At 36.4% G+C, this 13817-nt stretch overlaps 1 protein-coding gene across 1 annotated transcript; it reads left to right on the top strand.

The window, feature by feature from the left end:
• The first annotated feature begins 86 nt into the window (after positions 1-86).
• LOC109109710 (insulin-like growth factor-binding protein complex acid labile subunit) lies at positions 87-7196 on the top strand. The gene is made up of 4 exons (XM_019122785.2): positions 87-2569; positions 2720-2907; positions 4270-4968; positions 5512-7196. Exons 2-4 carry the CDS (start codon positions 2724-2726, stop codon positions 5700-5702), a joined length of 1074 nt encoding a protein of 357 aa, XP_018978330.1. The 5' UTR covers positions 87-2569; positions 2720-2723; the 3' UTR covers positions 5703-7196.
• The last annotated feature ends 6621 nt before the right edge of the window (positions 7197-13817 follow it).

Raw genomic sequence — 13817 nt, 5'->3', positions numbered from 1 at the left:
TTTTTGAAGATATTTGATAGTTAATTTTGACTGTTGAGCCTAAATTCCTACTGTAGATGCCATCCTCTTTTTAAAATCCAATTTACATTATCCTTTTTTTTCCCCTGTCAGTAATTCCTGGCTTTGCACTGATGGCTTTGCAGGTACAGACTAGAGCCCAACAAAGCCAATCTACTCAACCCCATGCCATAAGATCTTTTTCTGAAGAATTAATGAAGGTGAACATTTAGTATTAGAAAGCCCTGTTATAGTCATTGTTGGCACATTGTTGTTAGGCAACTCAAGAATGATATACTACAACTGGCAATGTAGTATGCAATCACCCAATGGTAGTACTAGTGTGTTGTCATCTATTAATATTGCAATATTAGTTATTTGACTGAAAATTTCAAAGGTGGCATGCAATTGGTTAATTAGAGCAGGGGTTCCCAAACTTTTTCAACTACTTTGAGACCAATCAAAAACATTTTAGTGGAGAAAGAAAAAAAAACGAATTGCTTTTTACTTTATTTTCCTTGTCATTTTTTTTTACATTTGGGGCATACTTAAATCATTGACAGACTTGGAAGCTATAAAAAGGATGTTACTTAGGTGAATCATTTGTTGATTCTATAGCCACTCTCACAGATTCCTTAGTTCATTCAGTGGATGATTCGTAAGAGTATAGGAACAGGCAGTGATAATTCTTATGCATTAGCTACAGTCTAGCACTAGATGTCAGTAATGTGATGTACAATTGATGTAGTGCTTGCTCTGTGATAGTTCAGCTGGCATAAGGATGCTTATTTTGGGCTCCTGGGGTGAAGGATCCAGTGTCAGAGTATCACTTCCCGCATCAAGGGAAACGACAAAGTGACTGATGCATGAAACCATTTCATTATCTGGCCAATGTTCAACAAATGAAGTACCCATGAATGTGCATTAGAAAGCTAATTGGTTTCAGTGTCATGCTAAATTGTGCTTTATTAGAGACTACATCTGTTAGCCTAGATCTGTGTGAAGTGCTTCTAGCTTTTAAACTAGACTTTTCTTCTTTCCAGTGACAATTTCGTAAGAGTTTAGCATGTTTGAACAATTGTTTTTAACATAATTTCGGTGACTGTATAAATACCAATTTAATTGAAGTTTCATGTGAAAACAAGTCAAAAATTTGCTGTTGTGTTTCATATTTGCATATGGAGGCTATACACTCCAAGCCAAGTGCATTCATCATAACTTGCCATGGACTGATATAAAAGGTTACCCATCGTTTCTTCACATACAGAGCAAGATGGGCATTTTTAATAGAGCCCAAGCATTGAAGGTGGACATTAAATCTAAGACAGTATGTGACCTCTAGTAATATGTTGTTTTGTCTTCAATCTTTGGGTTCTTGACTGCAGCATGCTGCGGTTGATTGAGTCCATTTGCAATTTATTACAGCACTGGAAATTATAGGAATTTATCCAGCTTTGGAACTCTTTGGCATGGCTGACAGAGCATGAGAGTGGAGCTGTAGTGTGCTGAGAAATGCATTCGAGATGCAGTTTAATTTTACAGCAACACATCCATCTGATTGGTGGTAGGAGGGAGTTCACTAATGTTGAAAGTAGTGTGCACTGAAAACAAGCATGAAATGCACTTCAAACTTTGATTTATCTAGCTGTTTTTGTTTGTTTACTTGATACAGAAATTAATAATGGTTAAACAGATGCAGCATTAACACATTCCTATTAATCAGAATCACACAGACGTTTTTTTTATCAGCTCTGGCTGCTCCTCTTTTTGGGTGGTGAGAGGTGGTGCGTCAGTTTTTCTCAGCTTTGAGCTGGAGAAATTATAATTATGCTGCTCCAGATGGCTTGCGTATTGTGTTGCTGTTGGCGGGCCTTGAAAGAGCTTTCGTCTTTATCACGCAATAAAATCATCTCGGTGAACAGACACGTCAAACTTAAAGACGCAGCCATAATATCATCTCTAGAGGTCTGCGTGTTTCCTGCAGCCAGCCCTCCTCTTTCAAAGTGTAAAATGAGAGTGACACTGATGATGCTCGCGAGAAACTGTGACTTGCTCTTACTGTTAATCCTGGTGGACAATGCCAAGAAAAGCCCAAGGGGGAAGATGTATGAGGTCCTTGTCCTTATCAGCTCAGCAGACTCTCAGAGGGCAGAGCGGTTGTGGCGCCTCCACCGATCACTAGTGCTCACCCACCGGCCCTATTATCATGTGTGCTCACTGATATAACAGTGACATCAATCTGCCGTCAACCAGACCATACCTGTGCCAAGTTAAACAATCAAAGCCGTGCATAAGGTGCCCTGTGAATTCACACACCCACGCAAAAACATGCCCGCATATTTCTCTCTAGGGACACAGGAGTTCATTTGGCAGGGAACCTGTCAGGATCTGTGCATGTCATTTTTCTCACCAACTTGCTGTGCTGGGAGTTTTTTACAGACCTTGCACTTTTTTGATAGAGGGGCAAACATTTCGGCTCATTTCAGACCGAGCACAGACCGACTGGTAGCTTTGCGTGAAACAGCAGCTTTGAATTTAGACACTGAAGTCCTGTTAAGCATCTGGTCACAAGGTAAGTCTGCACAAGTAATTTGCATCTACTACAAACATTATGTCTGTTTTGAGGCTGTTTTGATGTGGGTTTCTTTTTGCAGTAATACTCCTAATGCTCTTTTCAGTAGGATTATGGCATAATTAAATCACTGGCTCTGTGTGTTTTCAGGGATATGAAGCTGGTTGCAGGGTTAGCCTTGCTGTGGCTGTGGGTTGTGGAGGCCATGGAAAACTGCCCCGATACTTGTAAATGCAGCCAGAAATCCAGTACGGAAAAGACTGAAGTCAGTTGTCAGAAGAAGGGACTTGAGAGCATCCCACCCAAACTCCCTCTGGACACATGGATCCTTAAAATGGGTGAGCAGACTGCAAACTTTTTTGGGGGGAGGAAATGTGCTCAGTAATAGTACTAACCCTCATGACAAAATATAAGGAACAAGTTTTATATTAAAATAAACATTTTCATGTAACCATACAAATTTTTATTTTTTTTCTTTTGAAAGAAATTAATACTCTCATTTAGCGAGGCTGCATAACATTGATCAAAAGTGACTGTGACAGTCAATTTTAAAACTTTTTATTTATCAAAGAATCCTGAAATAAAATGTATCACAGTTTCCACTAACATATTAAACAGATTAAGATTGTTATTATTGTTTCTTGAACACTAAATCAGCATATTATAATGATTTCTGAAGAATCATGTGACACTGAATTTAGTAGTAGTGGCTGCTGAAAATTCAGCTTTGCTGTCACAGAAATAAATTATATTTTGAAATATATTAAAATAGAAAACAATTTTGTATTAAATTGTACTGTTTTTACTGTGTTTTTGTTCAAATAAAAAATTATATATATATATATATATATACACACACACACACACACACACACACACACACACACACACACACACACACACACACACACATATAACAGTGACAAATTTTAAAGTACACTGAACCAATGTACACTTAAAGGAAATTCAGTATTCCTATATTAATGTTTTACAGTAGTAATAATTACAATTATTATGGTAATTTGACGGTTACTATGGTTACACTGTTAGTCCATTAGTTATTATTCCTGACCCAGTGCTCAGACCCAAACCTCTCATTTGGATTAAAACTTGTGTGGTATTACATTGAAGAATGGACAATTTGTAATTTGTGTGGTATTACAGTAAAGAATGGACAAGTTAAAAGAATGGTATTCTTTTAATTGAATAAGTATATTTTTACATCTTCTGAAGAAAATGTAGATAACAGCCATCACAATAATACTAGGGTGTTATGAATGGTTGCAAGGCCATTGCTAAGGTATTTGAAATGGATATTAGACCATTACTAGGGTATTTTGGGTGGTTGCTAGGTGCTTGTCTCAACATACCCTCAACTCTCTATGATATTCTGGTCGATCTATGTAAATCAGCTGCAGAATTTGAGGTATTGTCTTTATATAGAGTACGGTGCCTGTCTGCTTTTTCAGCTGTATTTTTCCCTTAGGTTTCTCCTATAAGTTCATTAAAAGTAAAGTAAAGTTAAAGTATTCATTAAAAAACAATTCCCCTACGGAGAAAATGAATGGGATTTTTACTCCTGGAACTCGACTGTTGTACTCTATTGTTTGTTTACCCTAAGTATGAGCATAAATGATGTTCACTTCAGCAAAACTTATTAAACCCACCTCTTTCGCTTCCTTCTGTTTCTTAATTTTCAGGAGAAAATTTATTGCAGGATCTCCCAGCCAACATCCTGAGCTCCGTCCCTAAAATCGAGAGCGTAAACTTTGAGCGAAACTCAATCAAATCAATACACCCTCAAGCATTTTCTGGTGCCCAGCGACTAATGCTTCTGAATCTGCAAGGAAACCGAATGTCCAAACTCCCAGTGAAGGGCTTCAAAGATCTCCTAAACCTACGCTTTCTCATGCTGGGCCAGAATCAGATAGCTAGCCTGAAACCTAACATGTTCATTGGCATGAGGAACCTCTCAGAGCTGGATCTGCCCCTGAACGCCCTCACTGCTCTCCCACCAAATACATTTAAGCCTCTGATTGCCCTCAAAGTCCTGGATCTAGCCTTGAACCACATCCAAAGCATCTCACCCAAAGCCTTTGTCGGACTTGACGAGCTGCTTTTTCTCAATTTGGACAACAACAAGCTGAAGAATATCCAAGATGGGACCTTTGCATCTCTGATTGGTCTTGAGATGCTGGTGCTAGACAACAATTTTCTCTCCACGCTCACTGCGGCCACGCTAGAAGGTCTTTCCAATCTGCAGGAACTCTATGTGAGAAAGAATAAAATTGAGAGTCTGCCAGCTGACGTGTTCCGCCACACACCTAAACTTACTCACGTGGGCTTAAGTGGGAATCAGCTTCATGCCATTGATGGAAACATGCTAGCCAACATGCAAGGTAAGAAGTAAGACTAGCATGTGAGTTGGCTATCAGTTCTAAGACAACCAAAAATGATTAGGCTAGTTTTAGGTTCCTCCGACCCCAATCAGACTCGTTTTTTGATTTGGCCCATACTGTTGTATCACAAAAAACAAATAGGAAAAAGAAGAAAAACACACAAGAATATCTACTTTTTTTAGTTACCATTTTTGTTTTAACATTTTTGAAATGGAAATGTAAAGAATATAGTTGATTTAAAAAAAAAAATAATATAGCTAGATATAAAGCAACATTGACTTTTGGCCAATGACCCTCAAATAAATTAGATTTTAAGTCTTCCATAGTAATTTTGAGCTGTAGTCATTTATCAGTAGTCAGTTATCATTTTGTCTTAAAAATGCAACTCTAAATATCAAACCTAAAAATAAACGGAAAAATCTAGATAATCTAATTAGCAGAAAAGAGGATGTAACAAAATTTTGTGGTAGAAAACAAATACAAATAATTATTTATTCTTATCTGTTAAGAGTAACATGTTAATCACATCTCTGATTGATTCAGGGTTAAAGGAGGTGTTTCTGCAAGACAACCCGTGGAAATGTGACTGCAGCATCAACTCGCTGGTGCATTACATAGCCCAGATGAGGGCTAATCACTCTTCTCTGCAAAGACTTCGATGCACCAGCCCAGAAGAGTTTCGTGATAGACCCATCCACCAGATTAAATCTGATGAACTTCCCTGCAGGGCCTAGAAAATCCTCACATCTGATATCACATCACGAACGACCTCCAAAAGTTGGGAGCACAGTGTAATAACAGCGTGATATATTCTGCATTTGAATGGCGATGCTTCACAAAACTCCAACCACAATGGCTTTGACAGGTTAATGATAGAGCTGCTGTTCTGCAGATAGTCATAATTTTCACCCACACCAGTTAACAATTTTCAGGCCACCTGGAGAGCAGTACATCCTACAAAACTAAGGAAGAAGTGTGCGTTTGTTTTTCCTTATACAAATGAAATGCCTATTTTGTTATGCATTAATAATAATAATAATAATACGTTTTCGCATTTAACTTAATATTACAAAAGCTCATGTTATATATTCTATGTATTATTTATCCAAAGTGTTTTTTACTGTCCTTCAGCACCTACGTAGAAGACGCTGTCAAAATATATTGTTAGTAGGTGAGTAAATAATAAAAAAAAACTGTATCATACAGCAGTTATAATGTTATTAAACCCATTCTCTAAATTATTTATCTATTTGATGTATACAGTATACACACAATAAACACATTTCGCAACTTCTAATGATTTTTTGTTAGATGCACTGAAGCTTAAAGGAAATAAATAGAGGTTAGAAAATCCCCTCTGCTCAGAGACAGACTGCAAACTTCCACCACCACCTGAGACTGAATTCCTCATCGGATTGTTACAGCTGAATAAGCTTCCTTTCAAATCATCATTCTGTCTCTAAATTCCACCCAGGGCGCTGAAGCTGCAGTCCCACATACAGGAGTGGGATCTTTTCAGATGCTGGGAAGGTGTTATTAAAGCAGGCTGCTAAAACTTATGCTTTGGTATTTTACAGTTTACTGATATTAAATCTAACTGGTGGGACAGCATGTATTCACAGTACATTTAAAACACACACACACAAGCTAAGCTACAGTGTTATCATAGTAGCCTATATCATAGTGACTGATATGTCATGACATGCTATAAAAACACTCATGCATGCAATGTTTTCACACTCAGATGATTGTGGATATCTACTGTCTAACTTTCAAAACAAAAACAAATTACTGGTGCATTGTGCTTTTGTGCATAACAAGATACTCCTTTAACACCTAATTTCCCCCAGCGTTGCCATGGCGACTGTAGCTTATAGTAGGGAGCTCCTGCAGATGCCTTACCCCTCACTGCATCACCTCCTCAACCAGCTGTTACCGACTCAGCATCCTCCAACCGCCTCACTTTCACTAGTAGAATTACAATAATCAGCTAGAGAATAATCAGCTGTGCTTGCTGTTTTACTGCAGTTTTGTAATATTGATGTCATTTGTAAATTGACTCTGCATTGTGGCAATTTACTGAGATTATGCATCGATGTAATAGTAATGTAAGCTTAACAAGCCATCCAAATTCATCATATTCCATGGATGTTATGTATTTTTTAACCCTTAAAAGAAAAGATGGATCTGTCCTTTCCTAATATACTACCAAAATTTAAATATGCTCAAAACGTGAGTCTGTTCAAGCTTTACTAAACCCGAATGGATGGACAGCAGTGTTCTTTGGTGTTTAACCTTTTTAATATTTGAATATGATTAAGAAACTAATTTCAGCTCTTAATTAGAAGCATGCTATTTCAAAGGTACAGCCTTTTAAGAATGAAATGGTACGCTTGCTTGCTGCTTTTTCTGTATACATTTTGGCAAAAACGCCAGAGTTGATCTGTGATCTGTAATCTTAAGGCTTATTTTCTAAGTGAAACATCCTCACAGCATGATGCTGCTATCACCATGTTTCACCGTAGGTATGGTATTAGCCAGCCATTTTAGTCACACTGCTTGGCATTCAGGCTGAAGAGTTTAACATTTATTTCATCAGACTAGAGAATCTTTTTCGTCAGGATCTTAGTCCATTAACTGCTGTTTGCCAAACTCCACTCGGGTTGCTATTGTTAATCACTTAAGAGTGGTTTCTATCTAACAGTTAAACATAATGACTTAATGATTAATGAAACAATATGCAGAGATATTTTTCCTCCTAGTAGGTCCAGCAGGAGCTGTAACTGCCTACAGAGTGTCTAATTGAGTCCAAGGTCACCTTGTTTAAATCTACAGCCACTATAGTGAAGGCGTATTCTTAGAATTTGACATTTCCAAAAAAGATTTCATTTTCTTTCCACCTGTGTTTCATCATGGTAAAAATCTATACTTGAATTGACATTGAAAAGTATAAAAACTGATGCAGAATGATGTAGAATATATAAAAATATAGAAATATAATATCTCTTTCCAGATGAACTATAGTAAGAAAGTAAAGTATCTTCCTATTAAGAATATTTTTTTTCAGGCTTCCCTTCTGTGTTTTGCTCACAAATGAAATTTGTACTAGTATTATAATAACAGCAACATATAATGATTAACATTATTTCAAATTTAGTATGGAGTGTTGTTTTACCTCAACAACAACAAAATAAATAAATAAATCTGTCATCATTTTCTCACCCTCATATTGTTGCTAACTGACTTTGTTCTGTAAGAATATATTTTGAGAAGTCAATGGGCACCTACCAACATTCTTCAAAATATTTTCCATACAGAAAGAAAGTCATGCAGGTTTGGTGAGTAAATGGTGACAGTTTTCACTTTAAGACTCAGCAAAATTCTCCGCATTCATGATGAACACTGTTAATTGAGGGAAAAACATTAAGGGATGTTTTGCAGGTGCAGAGAAGTTTTCATAGGTTGTGATGATTACAGCACAGTAAAATGCAACAGCAGTGTTCCTCTGGATCCACTTTTTGCAGAAAAAGATACTAATGATGTGCCTTGTGTAAAAAAAAAAAAAATTCCCTCTGACTAGCGGCATCTGACTTTTCTTTTTGAGTGCTGTATTGTAAATCACTCTTTAGATTAAAATAAATGTGAAGTTTAAGCATGATCACATAAATTGTTCAGGCACTTAGGCTAAAAATGAAAAAGTAACATTTGAAGACAAAAGTGTCATATTTTATCAAAACCAATAGTTGGGTTTCATAGTAATGTCTCTGAATGAATGCAGTGCTGCTCATGTTGTCATACAGACCAGTGTTGCCAGATATTCCTCCGTTTAACATTCTGATTGCTGACGTCTCTGAAGGAGCAGTTCAGGGTTAAGAGAGACTATATTAGCGGCTGTATTAAATGGAGGCACTTGACTTGCCTCATGACTCATTGACTTAAGCCTTAGACTGCCGTTACATAAAATACTGGCTCTCTAACAAGCCCTGACGGCTTTAGGAGAACTTCAGCTGAGATTTTCTTATCTGTTTTCAACTTCGAAGCTTGGCAAATGTTATATGATAGAGGTGTTATGTTAATTTTATCCAAGTCTTGCTGAAACTAGAAACTGTGTGGTTGTCAGGTGGTCTTGGTTTAGCCTAAATTAGCGTTAGATTGACTGGTTGTCCTAAAGATTCTCTGTACCAAATGACTTTAAATTATATGTTTATTAATATGTTGCTCAATGGTATTTACAGTTAGATAAAGCGAAATTTCAGATGAACCATAAAAGTACAGTTAAATGAAACTTTAATAATTTTCTATGTGCTTAAATAAGTGTGGATTTATTATATTGGGGAATTCTTAGCAGAGAGATTGTCAGAGATTGTTGTGTTTGTAGGAGATGCAACATTGAGACTCGTAATACTCTGTTGGGACTGTGTTTGGCAATTGGATGTCCCTTTAGATGTCTTAACAAACAGCACAGATTGTTATAAGAACACAACAGCTCTTAAAAAGAACCTAAAAGAATCTGTCAACATCTGTATAGTCTTTTTTGGCTAATTACTGTAATATTTTTGTTCAGATATTAGTGTTTACACATTTATTATTTACTTACGACAATGGTTCTCTGCTCAGGTTAGTCTTGTGAGTTCACTAGTCTACTCTCATATCATGCCTGAAAGCCTGACTTGTATCTTCTCCGCTCAGATGAGACCCATCTGGCTTTCTCTAAGGAGTCTTCCTGCTCTGTTTCATGCGACTGCCTGTGTTAGGGCCTTATTATCAGAGTTAGGAAAGAGAAAGTCTCCTCTCAAACACCACACTGGTCTTGAACATCATCGGTAAGAGCTAGAAGAGTGCTAATAATGCTGTTTACAGCAGGAATGACTGCAGAAAAACACTTTATGTCAGTATTTTTGTCTTATTTTCCAGTAAATATTTTATTAAAAACAATTATTATTATTTATAAAAAAACAAAATAACTCTATGCATCATAAATCTTGGACTGAATTAAGGTTAAGTTTTTCTAAATCTAATTACTTTTCTTAATCAGTTCAGTTAATCAACTGAATTTGTCAAAGCAGTCAAAAATCTCTGGAAACAAATCATAATATCTTACGCAACTAAACTGATTTTGTTTTAAGGATGTTTAGATATTTTCACTGAAAATAGCTCTCTAATTAAGAGAATAATTTGTTGCTGGGTGCTGCATGCAATAATACAAAAAGCAGACTTCTGTTCTAAAAACTGAGGTGAAGTGTATCTGTTGAAATAGAGATTTGATGCTAATGGTTGATGGTTGCTAATGTTGCACTACTGTTATATACAAGGTGGCAGGTGTGTTTACATTTCAAGCGTAAGAAGATTTGTGTGCACCCCCTCGCTCCTTCAAAACTCGTTCCCCTCACAGGTGCTTTCAGGGCTGTCAGTCACAGGCAATGAAAGCGTGCACATAAACAAAAATTTAATTTCACACAGGGGCATAAACTGATTGGAAAATGTCTCCTTATATTAATTGTTATCCTGTCTTTCCTCCATCATCTACTTCCTACCTCCAGCTTTTCTCTATCTCTCTCCCTCGACTGTGGAGGCAGCTGCTATGGTGGGGTTGTGGAGGTTTAAATATACTCTTTTTGAATTGTATATGAGGATTACAGAGACCCATTCTCAAACACTCTCCATCAACTAAGGCAACATTGTTAAACCCCATACACCACAAAAGCCAAAGTCTCCTTGTACATATACACAGTGTATAGATTTAAACTCTGCGTGACAGCACAAAGGTGCATATAACAAATGGCTAATTAGGTTTTTGGTGTGTAATTTACATTTCAGAATAAGATATTATGTAAGTATTGCATAAGAATGGTTTTATTTATTATGTATTATTTTAGTAATAAATAATAAATTACACATAATATACAAGAAACAAATCGATTTAAACAAATATAACTAGGCCTTTATGTGATGTGTCACACAGAGAGTTATTAGAATGGCCTTTTGCTGTTTGTTTTAATATTAATTATATGTAAATGATATTACTTCAAAAACATTGCTTCAAAACACAAGTCTGACATAATTTTTGTATGGTCTTTCTTTCATATTTTATTATTTTTTATTTCCTTGCTGATTGTTGGTTTTGACAATATGATGATTTTTTTGGGGGGAGAAAGTTGCTGACTATAACATAACACTATAGCTCCTGTACAGAGATACTTTTTGCAAACCGTCTATTCCCCAATGACACTTGTCAGCATACTTTATGACAGCTGTGCTGGTTATTCTGCTGCACTGGACACTTTGGGATTTGCACTCTCTCCAGCATAATGCGATTAATTGAGTATTTTTTGTTGTTTCAACAGAATATGCTCTTGTACTCTCTCACCCTCTGGCATTCAAACATACGTTTCAATAGCAGTTGCCCAAAAAAAGAAAATTTGCTGAAAATCTACTCGCCCTTAGTCCATGTAAGAAGTGGATGAATTTGTTTGTTCATCAGAACAGATTTGGAGAAATGTAGCATTACATCACATGCTCACCAATGGATCTTCTGCAGTAAAATCAACAAGTAATCCACACGACTCCAGTCCATCAGTTAACATCATGTAAAGTGAAAAGCTGAGTGTTTGTAAGAGCCCTCTATCCATAAAATGTATTGACTCTGAGTGTTTGTAAGTCTATCCATATCACTGGAGTAAGCGTTATTAAGGATTATGAAATTTAAAATAGGTTAAATGAAAACTGTTCTGAACAAATATGTTTTGAAGTAAGAGGGCTGGACTGTTTCACTGGAGTAAGCGTTATTAAGGATTATGGACTGTTATTTTGGCTGGATATGATGGTTTAAAGTTAAAATGGTTTAAAGATGAATTTCTTTCTAACAAACACACTTCTATTTGCTACACAAGACATTGATGGACTGGAATCGTGTGGATTACTTGTGGATTACGATGATGTTTTTATCAACTGTTTGGACTCTCATTCTGATGGCACCCATTCACTGCAGAGTATCCATAGCTGATCAAGATGATGATAGTTTTTGTTTGACCAGAATTAATTTTCAGCAACTTTTTATTTTTGGGTGAACAATTCCTTCAAGATCTCTTGTCATATTTATATTTCATTCAACTACTTTGCATATTATTCGATGACAACTTGTCTTTTTTTATTAATCTATTTTATTTCAGGCCTCATGCTTACAGTCAAACAATATTCAGCACAAAATCAGTCTTTTCTGTGTAATATTGCTTTCACATTTTAACTTAGTTGTGAGTTGAAGCTCAGTGCGACTTCTGAAAGTATGACAGAGTTTGAGAATCTGATTCGCACATTTTCACAGTATCAGAAAGACCTTTCAAATTCTCAGTCACACTGCCTCCTGCTGCCTGTCCAGATTGTAGACTTCAGATGTTATTTACAAGGAAACGCAGTCTCAAATCCCCTAGGTATGTCAGTAAGACTGAATTGTGTGCACAAATAGTTGAACTGGCAGACTTTATCAAAAACAGTCCCTCACTGTGAGAGAAAACTGTTCAGAGCTGGTGAAAATACGTAGGTCACAGTCCCATATTGTTTAGAGGAGGCAGTGCACAGGAACTTAGTGGAAGTGTTTTGGTGTTGATGGGGCATTAATAAGTCACTGTGGATGGGGTGGATGAGATTGCATCAGAGGTGCAATCTGTAATCCTTGACCAGCACGGGCACATAACATTACTCTCCAACTGGGCCACAGAGCCTCATTCTCACCGAGTGCACCAAAGCCTAATTAATCCTTCAACACCTCTTCTCTTACTCACCCTTTCTACTAGTTCAGTCCCAGAAAATTCCCTCATCCTTCGAGTCCTGAATTAGTTCCATAACTGCCTGTATCTTCTGAGACGGCTCCTCTGTAATATAAATGATATGAATCATAAAAGTAGGCGTGCATTATTCCGATTCATGGGAGTTCAAAGCATGCTCTGACAAGATGCAGAGAGCATATTGTAGGTTGTAATAAAATTTAGATGTAATTTTTTATGACGGCTCCTCTCATTACGGGGTAATGGTGCACTTTCCCAAATGTACCGATCTCCACTACAGTAGTTAGTCGTGCAAAGGTAGCGGAGTGCTCATAGAGTAACATTACTTAAGAATATTTCTCAGGATCTGTGTTATTGAACACCAGCAATGAATATTAATGACTGTTGTTGTCTCTCCAGCAGTACATGGACTATGAACAGAAAAATAAATAAATAAAAAGCATCTCAGAAAATTATACATTTATATAAAATTTAATGAATTCTATTTTTAATACATTGTTTTTTTATTTTGTAGTTTACTTATATTACATATAATATAATGTTATGTAATATAATATTTAGTTTTAAACCAATCCAAAATCAAACTGATGAAGTCTGTTAGATTTTAATTAACTTTAAGGAAGCTGAAATAACCCCATTTACATTTTCTTAATTCCCTCAGCAAGATGAACTAACTCGATCTCTTTTATTATAAAAACAAATTAGCCCATTATACAACATGCAGATAGTAGTGTTATAGCAAAAAACAGACTTCTTGAATAAATTAAGATTAGACCCTCTGACCTCATAATTAATGAATGCCACATGCAGTAGCTTCGTATGTTTTGCTAGAACTAAAAATAAATTCAGTTGAAATTCAAGTAAACATTACACATTTAGAAAAGTATATTAAAATTACAAATACATTGGACTGCACTGCACAGATCATTGTTGCATGTGTAACTGCAGTACTAAACAGCATCGCAGAGGCACTAACGCTGCACAGATCATCTGAGAAAGGTCATCAGCTCTTTGAAGTGGAGCTCTATAAAATCCCAGTGGTTATCAGGCTGCTTAAATGTACCGCTG

The sequence above is a fragment of the Cyprinus carpio genome, chromosome B20 (genome assembly GCF_018340385.1).
Source record: "Cyprinus carpio isolate SPL01 chromosome B20, ASM1834038v1, whole genome shotgun sequence".
In the NCBI taxonomy this organism is placed as follows: domain Eukaryota; kingdom Metazoa; phylum Chordata; class Actinopteri; order Cypriniformes; family Cyprinidae; genus Cyprinus; species Cyprinus carpio.
Note: the sequence above shows the minus strand (reverse complement) of the source record. Positions and strands in the feature narration are given on the sequence as shown.